This window comes from Uloborus diversus, chromosome 4 (genome assembly GCF_026930045.1).
Source record: "Uloborus diversus isolate 005 chromosome 4, Udiv.v.3.1, whole genome shotgun sequence".
NCBI classification, from domain to species: domain Eukaryota; kingdom Metazoa; phylum Arthropoda; class Arachnida; order Araneae; family Uloboridae; genus Uloborus; species Uloborus diversus.
Window position 1 is genome coordinate 51,226,311 of NC_072734.1, and position 27,846 is coordinate 51,254,156.

General features: G+C 32.3%; 1 protein-coding gene across 1 annotated transcript in view; it reads right to left on the bottom strand.

Annotated features, from left to right (window-relative positions):
- The window catches only part of LOC129220566 (MYND-type zinc finger-containing chromatin reader ZMYND8-like), a 163,794-nt gene that overhangs the window by 22,452 nt on the left and 113,496 nt on the right, over positions 1–27,846 (bottom strand). The window contains exons 21-23 of the mRNA XM_054854997.1: positions 15,367–15,704; positions 11,200–11,410; positions 4,465–4,583 (exon numbers count right to left, since the gene is read on the bottom strand). Of these exons, the coding sequence (XP_054710972.1) occupies positions 4,465–4,583; positions 11,200–11,410; positions 15,367–15,704 (668 nt within the window). The remainder of the gene's footprint in view (positions 1–4,464; positions 4,584–11,199; positions 11,411–15,366; positions 15,705–27,846) is intronic.

A 27,846-nucleotide genomic window follows, 5' to 3' on the forward strand; every position in this document is an offset into this window, starting at 1 on the left:
TTTTTTTTTTTAATTGTGAACCCTTACTTGTACCTATAATTGCTTTCCTAAATGTAAGCTGTTCATTTTCATTTTTGTTTCAACTTTATGTATTTCCTGCAAATCTGTTTCTTGCCCTTTTTTTTATTTTTTATTATTGATTCATTAAATGCAAGATGCATGAAAACGAGGCAGAGCGATAAAAAACTTTAAAATCTGGCAGAGCGAGGCGTTGAGATTTTTTTTCATCTAAGTATTTCGAGATTTTTTTTTTTTTTTTTTTTTCAGGCAGATATACATGTAGGTAATATTTTCGTGCCTCCTGAGAAAAAGTACAACCCTTAATATTTATTATGACAACTAACGAGGATCAGACACTCACAAGACTTATTAGAAAATTTTAATAAAAGCTCAATGTGTTGAAGTAGAAGCACTATATACACTATATGACCAAAAGCATTGGGACACTTTCAAAAATTCACATGTTTAGGGATTTCTCGAGAAATAATAGTCCAATTGCTCTATAATTTGTTTCGCATAAAATGTATACTCTAGTTGTCATTTTCCAATAAAAATTAAGTCTGCTATTCATTTAGGGGACCGACAACAAATTGAGTAAAAAAGTTTTTTGATAATTTTTTCATTGCAAATTGCTGGGAATAAGCTATAATTTTCAGAAATGAGTTAAAAATCTATCAAAAACTTATTTTTTATATTTTTGTGAAAGGTATCTCTTATACCCATGGAAATATAAGCATTTCTTTCAAAAATGCAAAATTTTTTTTGAAGGTTTTCGCCTTATATTACGCAGAGTATTTCGTCAAACGTTACTAAACTTTTAAAATATTTGACAGCATTTTAGAGAAACATAATAATAAAATTTGAAGTTAAAATATTGAAAATTTGTTGAAATATGAACAGTTAAAGCTATTAATTTTTCACTGCGCAGACACGAAAGATAGCAATTTATAACGTTCATAATTCAAAGCTCAGATACATCCTACAATCCATGAAAAAAATTCCACCGCAATTTCTTTAAATTTTAAAAAGTTATCATCAATCTAATGAGCCGAATTTCTATAATTCTAGGATAGGCGACGAATGGTAAGGAATTGTTAGCAAACTGGCAACACTTTCCTGCCATCGCTATAGAGTGATTCATGATAAGAACAGATTATTTGTTGCTGGTCCCCTAAATGAATAGCAGACTTAATTGTTATTGGATTTGACGTCTGGAGTATACTTTTCATGAGAAAAAAAATTACAGAGCAGAGAGCAATTGGTCTTTTATTTTTTGAGAAATCCGTAAAATTGTGAATTTTTGAAAGTGTCCCAATACTTTTGGTCATATAGTGCATGTAATACCTCATGTATTTTGCCGAATTTAGTAACTGGGAATCTGAGACTCTAAAAGTGCTAGGTTTAGTTTTATTGCAAAATTTCAACGCAAGATAGTTTACAAACATTGAGAGTGGGGGAAAAAGTGATTTTTGCCTTTGAGCTTGGAGCAGGGTGAGCACCCTTGCATACAAAGATCAGAGAAAAATCTTTAATTTTTCAAATTCAGGAAATCCTTAACCGTAGCCGTCCGCGACTTTGCCGTTGTTATGCTCAATTTGAAAGAACTTTCACCATAACAACCCCTTGAGAAATGCTATCGTAGCCTTCTCATCTGCATATAGTACTTAGATAAATAAATAAATATTTTTTCAAAAAGAAAAGGATTCAAAGATAAAGATTAGGGGGATTTTCTGGTCACCAGTGGTGAGAAAAGGTATTTATAGTAGCCACATTTTTTTCTAGTCGCCACTACATTTGTAAAACAGGTAACTAACCAACAAAGTAGTATTTAATTTAGCACTAAAATATAAATATTATCAGTTCAAATAAAGGTTAATGTAACTAATTAGTGGCATTAATGTTTATTGTACAATCAAGTATTAACTATGCAAAGAGGATCTAGTTTCATTTTTAAGAATGTTTTCTGCTAACTCGGATGGGGTTGGGGAGAGTGGCAAACAGGCAGAGGAAGTGAAAGAATTTCGCCAACCGATAACTAGTTAGTCCCCACTTTTATTCGGCACTCGATTTTTCAAATTTATTAAGTAGGATCATCCATTTTTAAAGAATATTTTTTGGTTAGAATTTGGAGTTCATTTCGTTAAAATTCAGTGTGGTCATGCAGGCTATCTTTTTTTTCCTTCCTTTTTTGATATTATCAATTTTCAATAACGAACATTTTTCTAAAATAAAACGAATTTATAAATTTATTGCAAATATTCATTTATTCGTTAATTTTTCCTAGATGAGATCAGGAACCGTATTAATGGGGAAAAAAATCTTCGTTTCAAAAATTAATTTTAGTGCGAATGCAAATAAATTAATATCACAAGCGGGATTGCAAAATGCCGCGCCTTTTACATTGAGTTATTTTTCTTTTACCTATGTAGTCAAGACTCAAGAGGGAAAGAACTAGAATTTCCTTGGAAGGGTCTGTAAAAAGCTGCGGTTTCATTTCGCCGTCAGCTATTACCTCCTTCGACTACTCTGCACAGCAGGGGAGCGTCCGGTCTGTCCCCCTGCAAAATGTGACAGGTCACATGATCCACACTTTCATCGGCCACCGCTCGTTCTATTGGTTGTTGAAGTGTCAATCACTTCACTGATGAACATTGCTTTCGTTTAAAGAAAAAGCCCATTTTCAAGCGAGATGGTTTTTCTTTCCCACTGAAGAGCAGCCTTAATGAAGTCTTCCTCTTTGCCTGTATGGTTGTTTCTTTTTTCCGTAAAAGGAAATTTCAAGCTAGGTAAAATAAACAACCTAACAGATACAGAAGCATCTTAGGAAGTTCATCCTGTGGTTAATAAGTAAGATTCAATACTTTGACGTTGAGGAAAAAAGATGCACAAATGCGGCAGTTTACAATCGCACCTCATTAATTTACTTTTTTTTTATTGAACAAATAATTGGCAGAAAATGAGTAGGGAATTAGAATACTTAATATTGTACAGCCAAAAAAAATTGTTCCTCTTCAGAAAATCAATTTTCCTTGATTTTTTGTTATTTTTTCAAAACTCAGTGATATTTCCCCGACTTTTCCCTGATCTGTCGCCATCCTGTCAATGTCATTATTTCTGAGGTGAAAATAAATGATGGAGGGGAAATACATCAATAATAGGCATTCTACCAAAATTATAAATTGCCAGTATATCCTCACATTTATGAAATATTATTCTTTAACATATATTTGTAACTACTAATTAAGCCGTACTTTAATTAAGGGAGCTTAATATTATATTCCCACTAATCATTAAAATAGCTGATTGTTTGCACCAATTAACAAAATTACTACTTTGATATTAAATTGGCCTCAATTTTTAAATATTAAAAAAGTTTTTTTTCCTTTTTTTTCATTTCCATGAACAAGGCATTTTTAATTTTTTTTATTTATGAGTAAAATAATTGGAACTTAGCTGGGCCATTGTTTATGGTTACTTCTAGTGGGTAACACTTTCATGTAAAAGTAAAAAAAAAAGAAAACAAAAGGTTCAAAATTGAAAAATATTTGCGTTTAAAAGTTAAGTTTTCTCGAGAATGACCCATACAGTAATAATCATTGAGATCCAATGATGACTGTTGATGCATATATGCTGATTTTTTTAAATCAAAACCTAACCCTAATTTTTAACACAAAATACTAGCCCAGATAAGATAGTTTCTAGTAAACCTATTAGATCTTTGACATTTTCTCTATTAATTTTCCCTGATGCTATTATTCTGGATTCTTAACTAAAAAAAAAAAGGTAATGCATAATACATGGATTCTTAAATAACTATTACATCATATTATACATTACTGCATAATGCATCATTATACATTGCTTTATTATGATTACAATATTTCCACACTAGAAGTGGCATTGTCTTATATTTTTACATTTATATATAAAATTGAAGGAGATACTTCAGAAGCCTTTTCAATTGGAATGATGGAAAATCTTACTTTGTATAGCATCAGAAACAAAACTGAACAAAAATTAAAACAATATAAAATGAACTACTTTTTTAGCACTAAGACAATGAATTTTGAAGGACACAAATGAAAAACTCAACTTTACTCAAGAGAAATGTTTTGGAAAATAGTTGCAATACGCATTTTGTTCAACTATAACATCCATTTTTGTGTCAATTAATGTTAAAGCAGGGTTTGCATAAGAAAGCACGATTGCCACAATATTCTCCACACTCCCACCCACAGAAGTCCATTTGCAAGTAGTTACCTAAAACAATTCCACATAACATATCAGTCATGGTGGAAAATCTCACTTCCTTAGAGGATAATGCTGACAAACAAAGGAGACAAAACTATTATGTTATAAATAAATTCATTGCACAACTTTATGGAAACTGAAATATATTATGAGGATTTTGAAGTTTGAGTTTTCAAATATTTAATTAACAAAAATTGAAAAAACTTAACTTACCTGAGATTTTTTGGATGGATCTTGCTTTAAATTAATAAATCTAGCTTCGTCACACTTTAAATTAATTTCGGCAACAATTTCATTTCTGTGTGCTTTGGGAAATCGTTTCTGCACAAAATCTAACATAGGAAATAACATTTAGAAATGTTATTAATGTCCTTGAAATGTTTCAAGCAATTAAGTTGTATTTCAAAGTACAATGTACATTGATTTATACACTCATGCAGAACAATGACATAGTTGAAATTTTACAAAAAGAAAAAAAAGCATATCTGAAAAATTGGAACTTATAAATGTAGATGCTTATCATTGGGTGTCTCTGGCTGTGGAATATAAACACCCACTTAAAAAAATGAGTTATTAGGCACTTGTTTCTTTAAACACTCTTTGGCATAAGTTTCTGTTTACACTAAAAAAAATCCAACGAGTCACAGATCCTTGACAGACTATGCTTTGATCTTGAAGAAAGAAATACTAGCAAACTACACCAATGTTTTGAAGGCAAAGTCTGATAGTATGCGTTAGGGTGGGCCGATTTTAACTTTTCTGTAAACTCACAAATACCAGTGGTGGGAAAAATTGTGAATTTGCATTAAATATTCGTGTAAAAATTTTTTTGAAGATGAAAACATATTTAGACTTTTTTGAAGTTTTGCCAAATGTGGAAAAATTGGCGTAAAAAAAAACACTTGTGTATAATTAACATTAAGTAAGTCCTTGTAAGGATGCAAAGGAAACTCAAGAAGGTCATAGGATCAACATTACTGGAATAGTCTATTATTGACAGCTTGATGGTGATCAGTTTTCAATGCAAGTATTGAAACTCCTAAATGAAAGATACGAAGACAGGCTTTTACATTTGACAAATAAGTCCATTTTAAAATTAACTAAAGCCTACAAGAATAGTAGAGTTTATGCTCAATTAACTTCTAAAAATCAGATAAATTTAGCTAAAAAAATGTACGTACGTAACAAATTGGTGTAAAACATTACAAATGCAAATGTGACGACCAGCGACGGGCTCTGGTCCCAGCTAGGCTGGTCCTAGTCAATTTATTAGTCCCTAATGAAGATCAATGGCCCTCTTAAAGCTATCCACACCCTTGCACATTCCATAATACAAGCCTTTTTGAGAATGATTTGAGCAAAAATAACGCTTGGATAAAACCCGAGGTTTCACATTTGAGATAAACAAATAATTGTAATATTTAAAGATTAAAAATAATGGCAATAAGCGATAGATTGACTGTATATGGCTACATAATTCATTGAAACATTATTAGATACTCCAGGAAACAAAAAGGAATTTATTCATGCTTAAGAATTTTTTGATGCATTGAATTCTAACCCACATTTGTCCACTGCCATGATCAAAAAGAATGATCAAGTAAATACACTTTTATTTCATGAAGCATAACAAGCAGGGTTTCCGCTACAGTTGTACTTCTCGCAAAATGAAAAAATGCCAACTAAAATATGAAAATGAAGCAAGTCATTTTCGCTTTTTTGCTCAAGTAAAAAACTAAATAAATAAATGATGCTGCATGATCCGAGAGGGGAAGCTAGAATGGCGATGCTTAGTCTTATTAAAAATTGTAGCTAGGATGTTAAAATTACTATTAGGCTCAACAATACTTGGTCTTAGCATGGGCGGATCCAGGGAGGGGGCCATGGCCCCCTCCACGAAAAATTCAAGAAAAGTTAAAATACCCTTCTTTTGAGAGAAAATGCAAATAATTTCCCTTATAATACATACAAAGTCAACAATGAGAGGGGAACCATGGCCACCCTGAAAAAGTTTCAAAAATAGTTAAACCTTTTTTGAGCTAAATATGAAAAAAACCTTATTCCTCAAAGTCCTAGCTTAAATTAAAATAAAACTGCATTGTAATTCATGTGCAGTCTAATAAGAATGGAAACAATGCCAGAGAGAGGGCATGGCCACCCCACGAAAATTTCAAAAATATCAAGTGAATACCAAATATTTGGGTTCATTTAGCATAATGGGTTGGTCTTGTTAGATGCGTTTACTTTCCCCATGAGGGAAAGAAAAGGGATATGTGTTAGTTTGTGTCCGAAAGATTTATGACTGCGGTGTCTCCCACAAAGCAAGCCGGATGGAAGAGACAAGAATTACGATTCTGGAGCTTCAATTTCGAAAAATTGCTGGTTCTCTAAAAGTTACTCATGAAGCATGGATTGCCTACATTTGCAATTTAAAGAGTTCAATTTTGAAAAAATTTTGAGAGTGGACCTCAGAATTTCTTCAACCCCTAACCTTACCAAACTCTAGACTGCGTTTTTAAGTCTATAAATTAGTAAATTTTCCTGTAATAGGGCTTTTAATCTCTCCTTCCCTTAAAATCACCAAAAATCGTCTGAAACAGCCTTTTAGAACTACAATTTCGGGGGGGGGGGGGGGGGAGCGCTCCGAACCTCTTCTCCCCTACCATCACCAAAGATAATTAGAATTCATCTTTAAGACTGCAAATTACAAAAATTTCTTGGTGTAGGCCCTCGAATTTCTCCTCCATGTATCATCACGAAAAGATTGCATTAAACTGCATTTTGCCTCTACAATTGCAAAAAAAAATCCGCCAGAGAAACCCCGAACCTCCGTCTCTTAACATTATTGGAGGTAATCATGGGTGCAAGTTAGGTGATGTGTTCAAGACGGAAAATCTTGTGACTCCCCCCCCCCCACATGCGTGCTTAAGGAAAAATTTATTAGTATAAATATTGTAGATTTTAGCCTTGGCAGCTTTAGAATCTGTTTAACATGAATTTTAAGCTTGTCTTTTCTAACAACATGGACCCAGTTAAGTTGTAATATTTAAGCATTTTGACACCGTCGTTCCAAAAAATGTAAAAACCGCCTATAATGAGGGGAGGGGGGTCTGGGGGCTCTCCCCCAGATTTTTTTTAAAATTGAAGTCCAAAAAACGCAGTGGTAGGCCATTTTAGTAACGTTCAGGGAAAGGAAGGGGTCAGAGACTCTCTTACATGAAATTTTTCAAACTGATAGTCTCAAAATTACAATATTGGGCGATCTTTAAAAATATTAGAGAAAGAGTGGGGGGGGGGGGGGGAGCTGGCTGTTCTGAAATTGTAGCGTTGAAGATTTTGAAATTGAAGCATTAAAAATGAAATTTTACTCCATCTTTCATAACATATACATGCTTTTTGAATACATTTGAAGGGATGGAGTCCAAGAACTCTACTTCGGTAATATTTCGAAATTGAAGATCCAAAAACGCAATTTTAGACGATGTTGGATGATGCTAAGGGTAAAAGCGTTTGGGGCTCACCGCCATTACTTTTTTGCCGATCGTAAACATTTTTACTGCAGCAAGCTTGGGACATAAGATTTTCACTTTTGCCACAAAATCAGTTCTGATCAGAAAGTCTACCCAAGATAGCACGAACAAACCAGAAAAGAAGGAAAGATGGGGGAAGGTATGGGCGATTAATGGTAACTGGCACCACTCCCCCAAACAGTCTTCATTTGTAAAAGAATTCTTTTATAAGATAGCAGATGGTAGAGTTAGCAATAAAAAAAACAGCTCCAGTGAAGTAGATGAGACTGACGCGCTGCCTACTGCGCTACCGAGGCACCCAGTGAAGTAGATAATTTTTTAAACGAGGAACACTATTCAATATTCATTAAATTAAAAAAAAAACAATAGGGGAACTGAATCCTCACCCCAGGGAGGGCCCCCGAATCATATCCCTCAAAAGGCAGTCAAATACAGCCTAAAGAAGCGTTTTAAATATTTCAGCATCAAAAAAATTTCGGAGGAGAACTTCCGAACCCATTCCTCTAAAATCACCACAAACGCCTTAATTTGAGTTTTTAAAGCTTCAGTTTCTAAATTTTTTTTTCAAGGAACAGTACTCCCTTTACCCACATACGTGACGTATGACCGCCTAAAAGTTTTAATACTTTAATTTCGGGAACATGACAGAATCTTTAAACTCCCTTCCCATTTAAGTCATCCAATGATAGCCTAAAACAGACTTAAAACTTCAGAAAGAAAAAAATTTTCGGGCTGAGCAGCGGAATAGCCCCTTATCCTTATGTGAAGCAGGCGCACCAAAGGCAGTATAAGTTTGTTTAAGATTTATTTTTCTATTGAAAGAGCAACTCCCCTTCCCACATCCCCAAAGACAGCCCAAAGTTTTAAGACTTCAATTTCGAAAATGTTTCGAGAAAGACCCCCGAGCTCCCCAACTCTTAACGCACTCAAAAATAGCCAAAATAGTATTTCAATGCTTCAGCATGGAGAAATTTTCGAAGGAGAGAGACTCCCTTCTCCCCGAACTCTTTCGCCTAAGTTCACTAAATTTGACTTATATTTACGGTTCCCCCTTTTCATCATTGAAGTTAGAAGAATTTAATTCCTAACATTTATTGAGAGAAAGCCTTCGAATTCCTCCTTTTTAAGTCTCCCAAAGATTACCTAAAGCAGAGTTCTGAATACTTCAGCTTTGAAGGGGGAGGGGGACCCCGAACCCCATCCTCTGCCTCTATGTTCATTAAAGATTGTCTAAAGTAAAGTTGCGCTTTTAAGACTCCTTTTAAAACATGTCAAAAAATGCAGGAACAGTTGCCCATCGGTGTTTCAAACCACCTTGAAATTTACCTCCAATTCTTTCCAGAATTTGCATGCTCATTGAAATCTTCAAAATCCCTGACAGTTCCCTTTTTATCTAGTATGTGGACACCCTTTGATGTGGCGTAAACATTTCATCCCGTTAGCAATCACTCTCAATCAGTGATTCAGATTAACTCTAAGACAATTTAAGAGCGCACATAAATTTCATTTATGCGAGTTTGCAAAAAAAAAAAAAAAAAAAAAAAACGCAAATGAGAAAAAAAACGAAAGGATGATCAAAAATAGCAAGTGAAAAATAGAAACAAAAGGCAATCAATTCGAAAAATTAGCGAGAATAGCGAGCAACTCCGGCGCGAGTCTAAAAGTCACTCCTCCAAAAGCTCGTTGAAAACAAAACAAGCCCATGGCAGAAAATCGATAGAATGTTGATGTAAATTCGTGGTTATGGAAAGGTCTAGTTATATTAAAGCATATCTTTCAAACACTCATTTTTTTTAAAAATTAAAAACTGAAGGACAGTCATCGAATTTCTTTCCGTCCCAACCTCCGTCTCGGAAATTTTGTTCAAGACGGAAATCCGTCCTGAGACGGAAGGTCTTGCACCCATGGAGGTAATGTTTGCATTTTTAAGGTTTCAATTTCGAAAAATGGGCGGGGGGGGGGGGGGTTGAGTCGCACCCAAGCGCTTAATATTAGGAAAACAGTGAAAATGCATTTCTAAGATTGCAAATCAGAAAAAATTCCTTCGATAAGCCCTCAAATCTCTCCTCCTGCTAACATAAAAAAAACGTCTAAAACTGCATTCTTAGAGCTACAAATTCACAAATTTTTCGGGGGAGAAACCCTCGGACCCCCTTTACTTCAAAGTAATTATATTTACGATTGGTTCAAATCGGCTTCCTCTTAAATCAGAAGTCCTATACAGTCGCCTCAGAACAAACAGTACTGATCGCAGGAATACCACTTTGAGGCGACGAGATATGCACACGGTTTAATTAAGTAGAAGAGGAAAATTATTGGTAAGGTTACAGCCTTCATGTTAAACTTGCGTCGCCTAATGAAAAATTCCTTAAAAAATGCTGTAGTTAAAGGTGGGCTCTATTGATATTTGTAAAATTCAAAATTTTTCCAAAGCATTGTATTTTTCCAAATGGCTCCCTCCAGGAATTCTGTCTGGATTCGCACATGGGTCTTAGTGAGCATAATGTCCTCCAGTATTGCATGTATTGTGGAGAGTGAACTTTTAAAAGTAAAACTTGTGTTTTCTTAATAATAATGACAATCCTATTTTTTTATTTCAATTTAAAAATAAATATAGCTACAGCATATTTATTTCTTTAAAGATGTCATGGTTGAACTTTGAATTTATTTTAAACTGCAGAATAGATGAAACAAATCCAGGCAATTTTTAGAAAAATATGTGGGAAGATGAACCTTCGACATTTTAGCATTTTGCTAAAGCTTTTATTTCAATTTTAGCTTTTTTGCTAAAGATCTTTTGAACTCAGTTTAAACCCTGATAACAAGCCACTTCATTCAATTTCTGCCAAGCTTGTAAATATAAACAATAATATAAGAAATAATAAATCTACAAACAGATGTACAATTTGTAGAGAAAAAAGTAAATGTATAGATTGCATAAATGTATGATTTTCATAGGCTCACTCAGTTAAATACTTTATCAGAACCAGAATAATTTTAACTCTCACTTTGTAATTGGACCTGAAAAAAGTTTAGTGACAGGCACACATTTAGAAAAATGCATAGTCATTTCCTCAAAAAATAAATGTTCTTCCTCAGAACATTGGTATAGGTGTTCGACCATGAAAAATTTCCTATGTCGCTATATAAGTTGCATTTCCAAAGGAAAAGTTTTTTTAGTGCAAAAAAATAAAATATAAATAAATATAATATATATAAATAAATAAATAAAAACCTTAGTTTTGGTTTCACTCATATTTAGTTTCAAACATGAGTAAAGTCTGTGCATCAACTAATTACTCGCATAAAAAACAGCACATATGCACACTGAACTCTTTCATTTCATCATGAAAAAATAAGGCAAAAGCAAAACACATGATAATTTTAACTGCATTAAAGATATGTATGGATAATTTACCAATAATTGCTGCAACCTTTCTGGCTGGTAAAGCTGCTTTTGTCAGTCTTGTGCTAGAGTTTTGACCATAAGCAGAACAAGTGGCTAGCAATTTAATGTCTGGAAATAATGCATCTACAAGGCAACGTGTTAACTTATGAACAGTGTTGCCATAAATTAAACATTTATTAATGAGCTTGACTTTAACATCAATTCCAAATCCAATATTTACCTAAGGAAGAAGAATAAAAAAAAGTAATAGACATAATATTAATAAATGCAAACAACATACAGTATGACTCTGATAAGATAAAGTCTGTCTTTAAGAGCAATTATTTCTTTTTGAGTAGTTCACTGAAAAAAGAGAAGCGCTACTTTGGTGGATTTGAGTTGGAACACCATAGCAACATCACTACAAAGACAATCCAACTCACAGTCCACAACGCTTCACATCTTGGTGAACTGATGAAAAAAGAGTAAACATTGTAAAATAGGTTTTATCTTAATGAAGCTGTACTATACCTCACACCTCTGAACCAAACATAAACAGCAAATTTACATAAAACATAAAACAACTGAAATGCAGTAGATTTTGCACCAGAAAACAAAAGGAATAGTAAACTTCGCAATAAAATATTTTAAGACTTCAGCTTTTTAGATTAAATTTAATTAAATAAAATATTTTAACTTTTTAGAAACTTTCTTTTACAAAAAAAAAAAAAAAAAATTACATGAAGGTAAAAGAAACAAAAATGTTTCAAGTGGAAAGGGTAACAATGTACTTACAATACTTTAATGTTTGTTAGCTTTTATTTTTAATGCACAGCAAACAAAATGAAAATGGATGTGCATATAATGTAAACAATAAATATGAAACTTTTGAAAGGCAACAATTTATTTTGGAAAAAATAAATGGGGGGTGGGACTTGCTGAATTTCTGAATATACGAACATTGGAAATATTCCAAAAAGAAAAAACTGGGGGAGGGGGGTCATTTTCAAAACTTAGGCCCCTAAAACTAAATATATATAATTTTGTACATGTATACATAAATTGTTATTGATAAACATACAAGAAACATTTCTTACATTCAAGTAGTTTCATAAGTCAAAATATTGTACACATAATTAAATTGTATAATTAAAACAGTTACTTATGAGCTAGTATTATTATAATAATTATCTCCAAAATACAGGGATGAGAGTGGTCAGAGAGCAAAAAGGAGGAAATCCAAAAAAATTTCATGAAAGGGATGATGTCCAAAACCGCATCAAAATAGAACCTGGAAGCCATGATATTCAAAAATTCAATAAAAAATGGCTAATTTACCAGTTTTAAAGGCAACACCTATTTAATTAAGTATAAATAACAATTTTGTACAATTTGTTGTAGTGTAACATTTCTTGCAAGAGTGTTTATTCTTAAATAAATCTAAATTTTGAAAAAGAGGCAACAATCTCTAACCTCTATCTGAATTCTTGAACAAAGGGTTCAGGGAGTCAGAGGTCAATCTTGGCTGCATCACACAATAGTGGCAAGTTTTCATTTTTTTAGACAAAAATACATTTTTTAATATACATATACATTTTACATAAATATATATGTATATAAACGATTGCTTATCTTTTTCCTTGCATTGCAACCTAAAATTTGTCTTTAAAAACTTCCTAATACAATTTCGGAATCGAAAGAACAACTTGCAGCCGCCTCATTTAATCATGAAATCTCAAAACTGTTAACAGACTGTAAAGCCAAAACGGTTTGAGATTCACCATAAATATTTTTTACACTTTCTTAAATACACAAAAAAAGTAACCATGCCAAGTTTCAATAAAATTCGAGACTGTGGGAGCTATGCCACTTTTTTTGATTGACTTTTGCATTTTTTCAAAAATAAATTAAAGAAATAAAAGTATTATTGAAATGATGAATAAAATAAGCAGATATAAGGTAGCATATAGTAAAAAACACCCAACATTAAAAATAATTGAAATACTTGCAGGATGCAAAAAGATTGAAATCTCAAACGAGGAATGCAAATTTCGGTGCTGCACGTGTTTGACATCGTTGGCATGATTCCAAAACATACGTTATTGGCAGATATCGCGGAGGATGAAGATTCGAAGGAGAAAAATAGAAAAAATAAGAAATCGGGGACTGAAAATTTTAAAAAATCGTTTTTTCCCCCTGATTTTTGAGAAAAATAAGGACTAAAAGAGGCAAAAAAGGAGGACAGGTTTTAAAAGTCAACAGATAAAGCCGGAATTTCGGCAAAAGCCGGAAAAATCTCATCCCTGAAAGCGTTATTTTAAGGCGTCATCATAAAGCTTACAACATATATTTTTAGTCTTTTCTTCGCAAATATTTTGAAAGTAATGTAAATTGCACTTGCTATTGAATATATGGAAAAGAATTTAAGTAGATGCAATGCATAAATCTCCTAATCAATACAATGTAAACTAATTCAAAGGTTTCATGTATTTATTAATGAATATGTGAAACATTAACTAAATGTGTTATGTAGGAGAGACCGGGGTTAGTTGGCATTGTGATTTTAAAAAACTCCACGGTTGATTCAAAGGGCCACTGAGCCTATCACTTGATCATCAGGGATACATCCATCTTGCATGAGAAAGCTAGCTGGATCCAGCCATTGCTTTGAGTGGAAGGAATGAAAACGTGATTTTTGTATCAGTAAGTAAAATTTTGATTATTCAGTATTTGTCGTTTTGTATAGTAGCATATTCACACAGAGGTAACATTCACAAGTTTTTAGTATCGTTGGACATTTAGCTAAGAGGTTATAAGTCCATTTCTGCTATAGTTGATGAAAATTTGTTTTGGTCGCCATGTTTATTTTACTTTCCGTGTTGGGGTTAGTTGGCATACGTACTCGGCGGCTAGTTGACATAAGCTGACTGGGTATGCCAACTAACCCTGCAACAATGGATGAGTTAGGGTATACCAACATTTAAAGACAAAGAAAATGAAATGTGTACTTAGCTCCACTGATGAAGAGGAGGATTTAGATATTAAATATGTAGAGAGTAAAAATAGTTTAGTGGAGTTGGAGGATTGAGTTTGAGCAGTGATAATGATGAAGAAGATGGAATTTTGCCTTTGCAAATTGAGGTTGGTATGAAAAACTCAAATGAGAAAAAGGTAGTATGGACTCAGAGTCATAAGATTGATGTTGGGGGTATCATTGTGAGGACTATGTAGCTATGAAATATATTTACTGGGTATACACTGGAAAAATTACGGAAATTGGGAATGGGGAATTTAAAGTATCTACCATGAAATATAAGGGAAACTTGTGTTGGCCTGAAAACATTGACATAATCCAGTACAAATCTAATAAAATCATCAAAAAAATTGAACCATCCATTATGATAAGCAGTGACGCCACTTTATTCAGTTGACATGTGACTTAACTGAATGATTTGATTTTGACTTCTTATGATTTGTACGTTTTTGTCAATATACTTTTTGTGTACTTTAAAATGTGTTTTTCTTTTTCTTTTTCGATACATACAATGTGCAATTTCAAGCACATTAACATTATTTCTAACTGCACCTTACATAAAGACGAGTAGAAACGCTTGCTTCACATCATATGCCAACTTACCCCAATACATATAAATTAACTAACAGACTCAGGGGTTAGTTGGAACTGTTGAGGCGACTTCGGAAAATATTTTTCACAAGTTTCCCAGTGAATTTTAGATGATGTTCCCAGTGTTTTTTTTGTAGCCAAGATGTTACCCTATCAGAGGCATAAATCACTTTTACTGCAAATACTACAGAAAAAATAGAAAAAGCAAAAAGTGAAAACTGTGCCAACTAGCCACGATCTCTTCTATATATTAAAAACCTCAAATTAATTGAGATAAAAATAAATATATATAAAAAAATAATAATAATATCAGAGTAAAAATTGAGGAATGTATCTATTTTTTTTAATTTTAAAGTAAGAAATAATGCCCTTTGAAAAACCTCAACTTTTTTTCAAATCAAATAATGCTTTTTTGAGGAGTGTGGGCAGTTTTTACAAGAAAAAGATGTTACAAATATGCTAAATTATAAAATAAGATGAGTTGGTAAAATAAACAATTAGAATTCTTTACAAACAATAAATATCTGTTTAAAATTAAAATTGATGAAAATTCAACAGTAAATGAAACAAACCATATCTTTTGTTAATTTATCATCATCAGATAAAATTAAATTTCTTTCATTAAGAAATGATTCACAAATTTGCTCTTTTGTTGCTTCATCCAAATCAGAATTCTTATCTTCATCATCATTAGAATTTCTTTGAAGTTCATCAGTATTCAAATGAACAGCTTCTAATGTATCAGAGTTTTTTTCTGGAGAAGAGAAATGTTCTTCCGATTTATCTTTCGATACTTCATCTCCCTTTTTCACAGAAGACGATGTTTCTTCATTTTTCTTACTTAAAAGGGAAATCGCTGTATCTAAATTATACTTTCTACTCCTAAAACCATGAATTATTTGAGACGATTCTGAAAGTAATGATAACAATTAGTGGTAAAATAAAAACGTCTCTAAATAAGCAACAGATGCAAACAAGACAACTATTTCAACTCTTCAATAATATTTTTTTCTCTTATACTTCACAATAACCAACTCTTTTTTACTTCCTTTCGTGAAAAAAATTTCACTCAAAATTCAGCCTTAATTTCCATTTTGCTTAGCCCCGTATTAATGTTGAGTTTTTTTTCAATCCGACCAAATACGGATAAGTGCCTAAGAACGTATAAACACTCAAAATATCCATTTTGACATTCCCCCGAGTTAATGACAACGACTTTTTTTGTGACGTCCGTATGTCGCATAATTCAAGAACAGTATGCCTAGAAAGTTGAAATTTGGTACATAGACTCCTAGTGGGGTCTAGTTGTGCACCTCCCTTTTTGGTTTCATTCGAATGTTCCAAAGGGGTCTCTTACATCTTTTTTTTTTTGGGGGGGGGGGGGGGAATCAATGTTAATTTCAATGCAAACTCAAGTGGTGTTTTAATTTATGCAAACACTTGGCAATATATCGCCAAGCTTTTGGTCGCGAAGTTTTGCCGCCAACTTGGCGATTATTTTAAATATTTTTTTTTTTTAAATCTGGTTTCAATTTAGCCATTGTTGGTGATATTTAGAGGGTTAAATATTGAATCACATTAAAATTGCCAATAATGGGGAAATAACTTTAAACTGGTGTAAAAGGAAGTCATGTGATGCACACATCAGCTCGTTACAAATATTTTTTTGTTTTAATATTACATACGTCAAAATGTATACACACAAAGCCAATTTACCTATATTAGGAACATTAAAATCACATGTTCTTTTTGTCTTGGAAATGATTTAAGAAAAAGAAAAAAAGTAAAACATTTGCAATGTTCAATTGTACTGATTTTCTGAAATGATGCATTTGGTTAAAGGACAGAGGATCTTGAAATGAATTTCACAAAGAGTTCTAAGTTCCCACTTTGCACACATTGTCAGATTGAAAATTTCATATTCACATGATCTGAGAAACTATTCATATATTTAAAAATAAACTAAATAAAAATACTCGACTTGGTGTAATATATCTAAAAGAAAGAAAAAAAAAAGGCCCAAAATCTCCAGTTATATTAAATAAATTAAGACACAGCATCAAAATGCTCACTGTTCAAAAATTTAGATGGATTGCAAATCCTCATTAAATGTGGATATTTTAACTAAAGAGAAAAGAACATCAGGAATATAGAAATAGTAATCTGAAATGTAGAATAAGTTAATTCCAAACCATTTTTTATGTGCTGAAGTAGATAGTTATATGCTGAAATTTAAAAAAAAGAAAGAAAAAAATTAGTTTGAATCTTGGGATTTTGAATTCAAATTATGTTTCATATGGATTCAACATGTTCGAGTTTTTGAGATAGTCCTCTATTCAAAAATGACACAGCATGTATTTATCTATGAGACACTTGTATTCTCATATTGATTTGACATGTTCTCATTTTTGAGATAGTTTTCCATTCAAAAATGATATAAAATGTGCTTATTTCTGAGACACCGTTATTCTCAAAAGTGACTTGATATATTCTCATTTTTGAGACACCTCTGAATTCAAAAGTGATTTCGCATGTTCTCGGCTTTGAAACACAATATTTTGTTTAAAAACTGATTTTAGATGTGCTCATCACTGCCAATCGAATTCGCACATTAACCTTTGGGAAATTTAAAACAGCAACAATGCTTTACTAAATGCATATTTTTTACTTTCTCTTTTCACACTTGGAAAATTTACCTGTTTTCAGAACAACTTATGGAGAAGGTAGGAAAAAGAAAAATTAAAAGTAAAATACATACTAGCTAAGAAATTTGTTTGTTTGAGTTTGTTTTATTCATCAGAAAACATTAATAGTAATTTTAGACAGCAACTGAAAATATAAAATAAGTACCTACTATTCAAACAGTTGTACATTACTTTTACCGTATTTCAACCTCCAATAACAGATGTATAGTGATATATTCTTTACTCTTGGTACCTGCACGAATTTTCCCGTAATAGAAAAATTAAAAGGTCTTTTGGTTCGCCTGTATATTTATAAATAATATATGGTGAATTTTCTCGCAATTGGCTTGCACCCATATTACAGTTTAACGTTATGATAATTTTGTATCTCGCCAATTGGCTTGCGGCCATGTTACGGTTCCACGTTATGATAATTTCGCAATTTACTCGTCCATCTTATGATAGTTTTGTTCTTAAAATTGGAATAGAAAAAGAACCACATCGAATTTTCCAAAAAAACGCTTCGAGGTGCACACCCTCATGCTACAAACTAACTTTGTGCCAAATTTCATGAAAATCGGCTGTACGGTCTAGGCACTATGCGCGTCACAGAGATCCAGACATCCAGAAATCCTCCGGACAGAGACTTTCAGCTTTATTATTAGTAAAGAATAGACTTCCTAATCATCTTGTTTGAAAATTCAAAATTAGCAAATCATGTTTATGATTAATAAAAATTACAAAGAATCTAATTATTTCTTAATTTGGCAGTATTTAATATTTCCATACAGCGTAGAAAATCACACAACTTAGAAAATTTAGAAATAGCTTTTTTTACATAAATATGTTTTTAAAATAAATTATCTCTAAAACTCTGCACATAACCTGTCACATAGTTGCTGCCAGCATCTGAAAGCTTTCACCAGAGCTTTCTATCTTTGACATTAGTTACATTTTAATGATAAAAAAATTAATTTAAATAAACTCTAAAAAAATTTCTGATACAAATACACTGCAAAACATTGCGCAATTTTTACAGCAATTTTTGCCATATTTTTCCAATCACCGCAGCTTTAACTTTATCAGAAAGCACTTTGCGCTGTAAACTCAGAACTTTTTCTGTATCATGTGAACCTTGTAGTCAATAGGTTACACTCTAACAATTTTCGCGGAGTGAAACAACAATGGCAACAGCATGCGACTAAATCAGGATTCAGGAGGCGTCACCTGTGATCCAGACATTTTATCGAGTAGTGCGGGCGATGGCTTGGTGCCTTTGAGGTGTTGAGTTCAACTCTCACCCCAGTGGGACCTTCTTTCTTTATGCTGTAAATTAGTACATGTATAGCCGTATCAATAAAATTGAATTTTCGGTATGTAACAGAGGATAAACCCTGATCTATTTTTTTTTTCTTTGGTTCATGCACAGCAGTGTGCTGCAATATTCCCAGAATTGTTAGAAGCAACAACGTAAAATTTACAGCAAAGTTGATGGCAGCAGCAGTGCCAGCACTTTTTACTGTACAAAACCATTTTTTTTTCTTTTACTGTGTAACAACATAATGAGGATAATCAATAATTAAAGAATAAATGATTTTGTCGTAGTGTTTAAAAAAATTACAAGTTTTTTCACATACAATACCCAATTTTAGCATCTGGCATTTCTTGACAAAAATAATATTTCTCATCAGAAATATACTAAGTTTTCGTTAGGAAATGCTGTTAGTTAAAAACAGAGACATTACAAGTCCTGAATATTACACACTGTTTTTTTAAATACATAATTCTTCGTTTTTTGAACTTTAAATGAACAGATTAAAACAAGATTGTAACTTACAATCAACCATATTTTTTTCAGAGTGACTCTTCAAAGAAAACAAAACACATTTAAAACAGAAACGAATAATTTTAATGATAAAAGTGTTACATACATGCCATTCTTGAATAAAGATAATAGATTTATACACTGCATCATCTAGACATAGATGAAATACACAAAAATAATTTTTAAACAAAATGTTGCACAAAACTTTTTTTTTCCAAAGTTCAAAAAATATATTAGAAAATTAAACATAAATACAATTGACATACACAAAATGATAATAAATGTTTCAAATTTAAAAAAAAAAAATGTCAAAAATTGAAAGCATTTTCATGCAGAGTTGATCCACACAAATGCTTACCACACTGAATTGTTCATTATTTTTATAACAAGTTAATATTTTAAAACTATTGACTTCAAATTCATTTATCTTATTTTATTTCCTGTTTATGAGAACAGAGTCCACTTATTTTCTGAAATCTAGTAAGTTTTGTAAAACTGTTCTTAAACAAATTCTGATTCTGGTTTTTTATTTAAAGTTCGACTAAATCTCAGTCAAAATTTGCTTTTATTGTTTTGAAAAAGAGAAAATGCTGATTGTAAGGTTCAACATAGCCACAGTTCACAGTACATAATTATCTCAATCTTAATTACTTCATTAAAAATGTAAAAATACTTTTTTAAAAAAAGAAATAACTTTTTAAAAAGAGGCCAGGAATAAATATTTGAAGAAAAAATACCCTACTTAAGTGCACGTAGAGAACAACTAGTTCTAAGTTTTACAACCAATGCACATTACAGTCATAAAATCATATAATCCAGTTGTTAAAAATAGTTAAATATTTTGATGATAAAATTACATCTCATTTTAAAATTCTAAACTATCATTGATTGTTTTAGTCACAAGATTTTTATAATCTGAAGAAATTGTAATGCTGTTCTGACAACTTGATTATAATTAATGATTTTGGGGCACTAAATATGAGGGGTAGATTTCTTTTTAATGACAAGATAAAAAATATTCTTTAATCGTTTGGATTATTCCTCAGTTTTTCAGTTGCCTTAAAGCTTTTCTAAATAATATATGCATCTTCATTAAATTTTACATACGGTTCCATTGTAACAAAGGCTGTCGCATATGAAAATTTCCATCTCCTCTCTCATTCCATCCAGATTGTCTAGTAATGATGAGTGAGATAATGAGGCGTGCTGCCTTAAACAATTTAATTTAAAATAGGTCCCACATTTTACTTCTGATATTGAAGGGAATTTAAGATACTGAGAATGCAATGTATGAGTTATTTTAATTTGATGATCATGTGCAACTAATTTTACTACATTTATAAAATTTCCTCCAAACGCTGCATGCATTTGAAATGGGGAAGGTTTGCTTTCATACTTTAAACACCAGTATCTGGTAGGAGGCCCAAGTTGCTTAATGATTCTAGTATAATGTAAGGCAAAATGCATTTTAGGTGTCAAATGGTGTTCTGGGAATAAGTTCAAATATAATGAGTCATGGGGCTTTAATATTTTCTTGTAATTGAAAAGTCTCTGGTAAAGAAATTACAGGTGCCATTGATTGTGTCAAGAACTGTCAGCATGAGAAGCAGCAAATGCCAATATTCATTGTCCTGAGGAATTTTGTCGCCAATTATAAGGGGAAGGTATCTGATAAGTGTCCACATTTGGGTTGCACTTTGAGCAGTTGCACCGCAACTGTTAATCAGTTTATCTTGCTTGATTTATTGAAGCAACTACTGAGTTAATGCTTACATTGCTTACTAAATGAGGATTGAACACCAAAGTATTTAACAACTGTGTATCAATAACATCACTTGAATGGAATTTAATTAAGTGCATTTCATAATTACATAGTTTGTTAAATGTTTGTCAGCAAAACTCATTGAAACATATAAAACGTTTATTATTGGAATGCCATCTTTTGATGTGCCTGCAAAGATCTTTAGCTGAACAAACAACTTATTACATAATCTGCAAAACATTTAAAAACAATTTATAAAATTATATAAAACCAAAGTCTGAAATCTCAAATATATACATACATAATAATGAATAATTACACAAATGATGAATAATAAAAAATACTAAACTACTAGACGATTTTTTAGTTCTTTTATACATGATGGCAATTCAGCGTTAAACTCGCATTTATAAAAAACTTCATTAATGAAATGCCAGACATTTCGGCAATATGGTGAGAATTCCAAATTTAAAACATAAGTTAATTTAAAACAAATATCGACAGCTTTTAACAGGGAAGTAGAAGTCACACAAGTATTTTCAAACACAACGAAAGTCTGCAATGGATTATACTCTTTCCCAACAGCTAAAATAAACGGCTGCTTGCGATCCCCTCCAAGTGTTCGATTCTCTTTCATAAATTTTTCAAGTCCTTCTCCAATCTGAAATTATTATATCCATTATTAAATAAAATGTATATTTACACCATATGTTTGAGATGTTTCACTGATTAGAAAAGGGGTTTAATCAAAAAAATTATAATTAAGAAGTAGGGTTTATCAATGCATCTGTTTCAAACAAATTTAAGAAGCTTCTTCTGCCTTTATATAGGAGTTAAGTAAGAACTTATTTGGAGTATGCTGTTCAGCTTTGGTCTCCTTATCTCAGGAAAGATATTTCTGTATTGGAAAGGATTCAAAGAAATGTTACTAGACTAGTAAGGGGACTTTCAGATTTAGACTATGATAAGACTTAATAAGTTTAATATGTACAGCCTGGAGCAAGGGAGAGTTAGAGGGGACATGATTCAGTTGTTTAAATTTATCAAAACGAAAGAAGTTAACGGGTTAAATTTTTGTACAGAAAGCAGAACGAGGGGTCATTGTTTTAAGCTATTCAAATATCATGCTAACTGGAAATTAGGAAAAATTATTTCTTTAGTAAGGTCCTGGGCACTTGGAACAGGCTACCCAAAGAGGTGGTAATGAGCAAGGGGGTGGATAGGTTTAAGAGGGCCATTGATCTTCATTGGGAACTTATAAACTAACTAGGAACCCAAACCTGCCACCAATACATAATTAATCTGCATCAAATTCAGTAGCCCATGTCTCTGTAATTCCAATAACATCCAACTTCTCATCTATAATTACGCTTTTCAATTCTTCCCTCTTGTTCCTAATACTGTGAGCATTGATATAGAAAATTTTAAGCATGCCCAAATTGTTTTTTTTTTTAACAACCTGAAATTTCCTAAATCATAATTGTTAAAATTACTATTCTTATTAGACACTTTATTTCTATTTCTAGTAATACCCAAATAATTATCATCCTCCTCTTGCCTGATGCTTGAACCATGCCCCCCCCCCTATTCATAGTTTTTTGACTCTGAAGCCCCTAAAATTAAACCACTAATCATTTTGACTAGGGTTGTTTAGTTTAAACCATGGTTAAACCAGAGTTTAAGCCATGTGGTTTTTTTGTATAACTTCATTGTTTTCCCCCAAATGTTTTCATAACTTTTACACATTATTGCAGAGAGTAAAATCTAATTGATGTGAAGTAACTAGAACAGTTTTATGGATAAACTAGAAGATCCGACAGACATTGTTCTGTTCAAACTTTGTAAATTGAAAAGTTAACAAATTTCAATAAACCATCAAGTGTTTTGAACCGTTTTGTTGAAAAAAAATAAGTAAAAAGAAAATGTTTTAAGCTGCTTGGTGTCAGAATTCGTATATTTATTACAACTTGATTTATCTGAGCAGTTGTTTTACTAACTATTTTTTCTCCCGTATTTGATGGTTCGTTCCTTTCAGTCATACTCAAAGGCTAAAAAGCGTCCTCAGATATTAAGTGTAAAACACTAACTGCCCGCCTGGAACAAACGGGAAGGGAAATCCCGCTGCAACATCCCCCATATGAAAAAGAATAAAACACATGTAGTTACTTTGTAGGTACTTACATTTATATAGTTACTTTGTAGGTACAACATTGTAGGTACTTACTTAAGGTGAGTAAGGGAGTAGATAGTTTAAGGAGGGCCATTGACCTTCACTGGGGATTGTAACTTGACTAAGACCAGCCTAGCTGGGCCCAGAGCCTGTTGCTAGTCAGGGATGTCCAAACGGGGGGGGGGGGGGGGGGCAATTGCCCCGGGCGCCAGGAAAGGAGGGGCGCCGCAAGGTGCCCCTTGTTTCGACGGAACACGAAGACATTCACACGAAATGAGGGGCGCCGCCCCTCATCGTATAAAATGCCCCAATTGAAAAAAATTAGGGGCGCCCCTTATTTTGTGTATCATAGATACACAATCATAGACACATAAAATAGAGAATCATTGCAATGATTCTCTATTTTTTCCTAGAACACGAAAATATTCCTCTCTTTAAGTCTCCAAAACATTCGTTTAATTTGTATCATTGAAGCAGATACAATTTCTGAAAATATTAGAATCAAACAAAATGCACTTCTCCTTTGTCTAGTTCTCACCGAATTTGCTTGAATTCTGCCTCTGCGTGCAGGGACGTAACCAGAAAAAAGATTTAAGGGGCACATTAAAAAAACAAAAAACAGCAAAAAAAAAAAAATTTTTTTTTTGACCCGATAGGAAAAAGATCAAAAGGTGTCCGGTCAACATTTTGAAACTTTTAATTTTAAAAACGCATTATAGGCCATGTTTATTGACGTAGGGTAAGGGAGGGAGCTCAGAGACTCCGAGCGATTATTTTTTAAATAGATTGAAATCAATTCCTTCTCCCCCTGCAAGTTTCCGAAATTGAATTTTCAAAAACGAAACTTTAGATAAACTTTGAAGATTTTATGGATAGGAGGGTCTGGGGCATTTTTGCAGGAAAATTGTTCAAAATTATGGTCCAAATAATTTAGGCAATTTTTTACATTCAGGGGCTGTTCCGCTTAAATTTTTTGTAAGTGTATTTTCAAAAACCCATTGCTTATGATATTAAAGAAAGGCGGCACGGGCACCCTTGCACAAATATTTTCTTATACTCAAGTCTTAAAATGCAATTTGTAAGGCCATATTTTGTAATATTATGGCCAGTCAGTGATTTTTTGAAATCAGACCTCCAAAAACGAAATTCTGCGTCATTTACGATGTTGTTGAGTATTTGCGGGCTTCTCCCTAAAACTTACGAATATTTGATGCAAAAGAATAACATCTTTGTTTTTAACATATATGAAAGCTGGTATTAAGTTGGTACGAGTAAAACCAAAAAAGTCTTGAAAAGAATCATTGGATGAGTCCAGATCGAAATTAAATTTTGGATGTAATTTATTTCGATAAATACATTTTCCATTTATAATCAGCAAATTTTTTATTCGTGTTCTTAGTTTGATCAATATGAATAACCAATTCAGTTTTAATTGTTTGTTTTTTGTCTAGTGGAATAACATTTTACTACATAAATATTTGGATTTTTAATTTTTCCATTTTTCGAAAAGTTTTTGGGGCATTAATGTTTCACATATATTAGAAACAGATTCATGGCTTATGTGTTAGTTTGTATTATGCATAGCCCTCTGATTTTTCTGTTCATCAATATGTAAAAAATTCAAATATGACGCGTTCACGCATATTATGCACTGATGTTATAATTTTTTTTTTTTGCGTAAAAGGGGTAGGGGTGGCAGGAAACTTGAGCTCCGGGAGCTGTCAGCTCTTCGGACGGCCCTGTTGCTAGTCATCACTTTTGTATTTGTACATATACATTTCCCACTTTTAAAAGAAAATATTTTTGGAAAAAAAAATTATAAATATATGGAAAAATACAATTTTTTTTTAGTTGTTTATTAAAAGCTAAGTTTATTGTTATTTTAGCAATTCCTTTAGTTACTTTAAATTTCCCATCAAGTAAAATTATCATCAATGCATGTTTTTTTTAAATGTGCATTTTCTGCATTAATTGCTCTTGGCTGTGAAAAAATTTTACATAAAAAGCATAAAATATGCAAGTAAATCAAGTATCTCATTTTGAAAGTACTCCAAATTAGTTCAATGATACTAAGTTCAATGAAGACGTTTCACTGAACGTAATTATAGTATTTTGTTAAATTAAATATTGCGCAAGAGCATTTTAATGAATTTTAATTGAGGAGAGGAATTTAAGAAATCAAATTTTCTAAAGAGACAGCAAAGTAGCACAATGTTTTTCAGAAATCGACTACTGAAATTGAGTTAATATATGAAAACATACATACAGGAATAAACTGAATAAAATGGTCCAATGAAAGGTTACTAGTTGGACGAATTCTTTTTTTCTTCTGTCCAGATAATTTAGTTACTACCCCTTGTGGTAATAGAAATGGAAGAAGTTGCAGAGCACAACATATTCCTGAGAGGAAAATAATATGTTATTAATCATCTGTTTCAATATTATTTTATAAGTTATTAAACTAAAACAAGAAATATTTATTTTACTTTATACAGAGATTGCTACATTTGATATGGAGTTTTGATGACAAAAGCTTATAAAAAGTAGAAAAATATGCAAAAATTATTTGCATAACATTGTTGTAACTAATTAGGTCAGTTTGATTTTTCTAATGATTTTGCATATTGGTTACTTATTATTAGTAGCTCTACTGCATGTCCCAGGTGGTGGGATCTATTCTATCGTGTGGTGCTGTTATAGTCGAATAGTTCTGACCACTAGAGAATTTTGACCTTTGTTCTCTCACCAGATGGAGGCACCTGAGCTTTCAGGATAGAAATTGTACCAGGTATTTAATTTTGCTGAGGGTATTCAAGCCTAACAAATACTCAAGGGATGCAAAAACCATAATAATACAAAAAATACTGATTTAGTTAAATAAAACTGATTGAGGTATTAAATGAAAAAATACATAATACTGCAAACGAAAAACTGAACACATGAAAAGTAATTCGCTTAAAATCTGTACATATAAAAGAAAGTCATGTTAGTTACACTATTTATAACTCAAGAACGGCTGAACCGATTTGGCTGAAAATTGGTGGGGAGGTAGCTTAGAACTAGGAGACAGACATAGGATAATTTTTATCTCCTTCGACAGTGTTCCCAAAAAATGTGTAAAATTTTTTGGGAACACGACAATTTAAAAATTAAAATTGAATTAAAATTTGCAAATTAAATGTTTATTTAATTGCTTAGTTCTATGAATTCCTAATAGATGGCAGGGTAATCAGCTTGAGGGGGCGCTGGTCGACAGTGTCGATAGCTACGCTATTGTGGGATTGTTGTGGTCAGCGAACTGATTTTTGAATGCAATGTATCTAAATGAATGCTCAATATTTAGGTACATAGGCTAATTGGCAGGTCACCAGTGATTGGCACTTCCAAAAAAAATGTCCTAAAACAAGATTCATATCCAATCTTTTAAAAGTAGAAGCCTATATACCAACTGAATGTACATTTACCTCAAAGATTATAACTTCAATTCATGTTACTAAATGGTAGCAGTGCATGGGAAAGAGAAACAATTTTTGCTTGTGTCAAATCATACATTTTTGTTGCAAAAGTTTTTTTTCCTAGCTTAAGGGAAGTATGCACATTAGGGTGAAGTGAAAAAAACGAAATTGAGAAATATGAAAAACCTATATTCGGAAAACTTACCAAGCCTTCATCATACAAAATTTCAGCTTAATCAAATAATATCTTTAGCTGCCCATTTGGCTTTGAATTTTAAGTAATTATCCAGATTTTCCCCAAACTGGCGAAAATGGAATGATAAAATATAATTACCTCTCATTTGAAACTTTGAGTGTTTCAAATGAAACTTGTGATAAATAAATACTTAATGTATAGTTAGTCGAATTACCAACGTGATAGCAAAATTGCGTTGAAACATGTATTAAGCGGGCTAATCGCATGTGCTCTAACAGCGCCCTTTCTTATTGCGTTCATTGGTATCAACTGCGTTCTATGTTCTAGTTAGTTGTCTCTTTTGTTTAAAGTAGTTCATTTAGTTTGAATTATTTCAAACCATTAAAATTATTACTTCAAATATAAATGAAGACACATTTTTTACATATAAACAGCTTGAAAGTAGAAAAACACAAATATACGTCAAGGTTTTTCTTCAGCAGCGTAAATGAGAAACTTCCAAAAGTAGTACAGGATGATGACTCCAATAGATCAGCGTCTATTCTTCTTAATGCTGCTTTCAAAGATATATGAGTTTGGTAAGATCTCATCTTTAGTAATTAGTATTCTGTTCAGTTTCAGTCTCATTATCCGAATAAAGGTATTTTTTCATTGTAAAGTGCTCAAAGAATGGCTTCTAGACTAGTAAAAGGACTTTCATATTAGATAATGTTGCCAGAAGCCTTAATATGTATAACCTGGAGCAAAGGAGAGTCAGATGGGACATGATTAAGTTGCTTAAATTTATCAATATGAAAGATTTTAATGGGTTTTAAATTTTTGCATGGAAAGCCGGACAAGGGGTCATTGTTGTCAATGACAAGGAGTCATTGTATTGAAATCTTAGGCAAAGCTGGAAACTCGGAAAAATTATTAATTTAGTAGGGTTTTGGGCACTTGAAACAGTTTACCGGAAGCGAC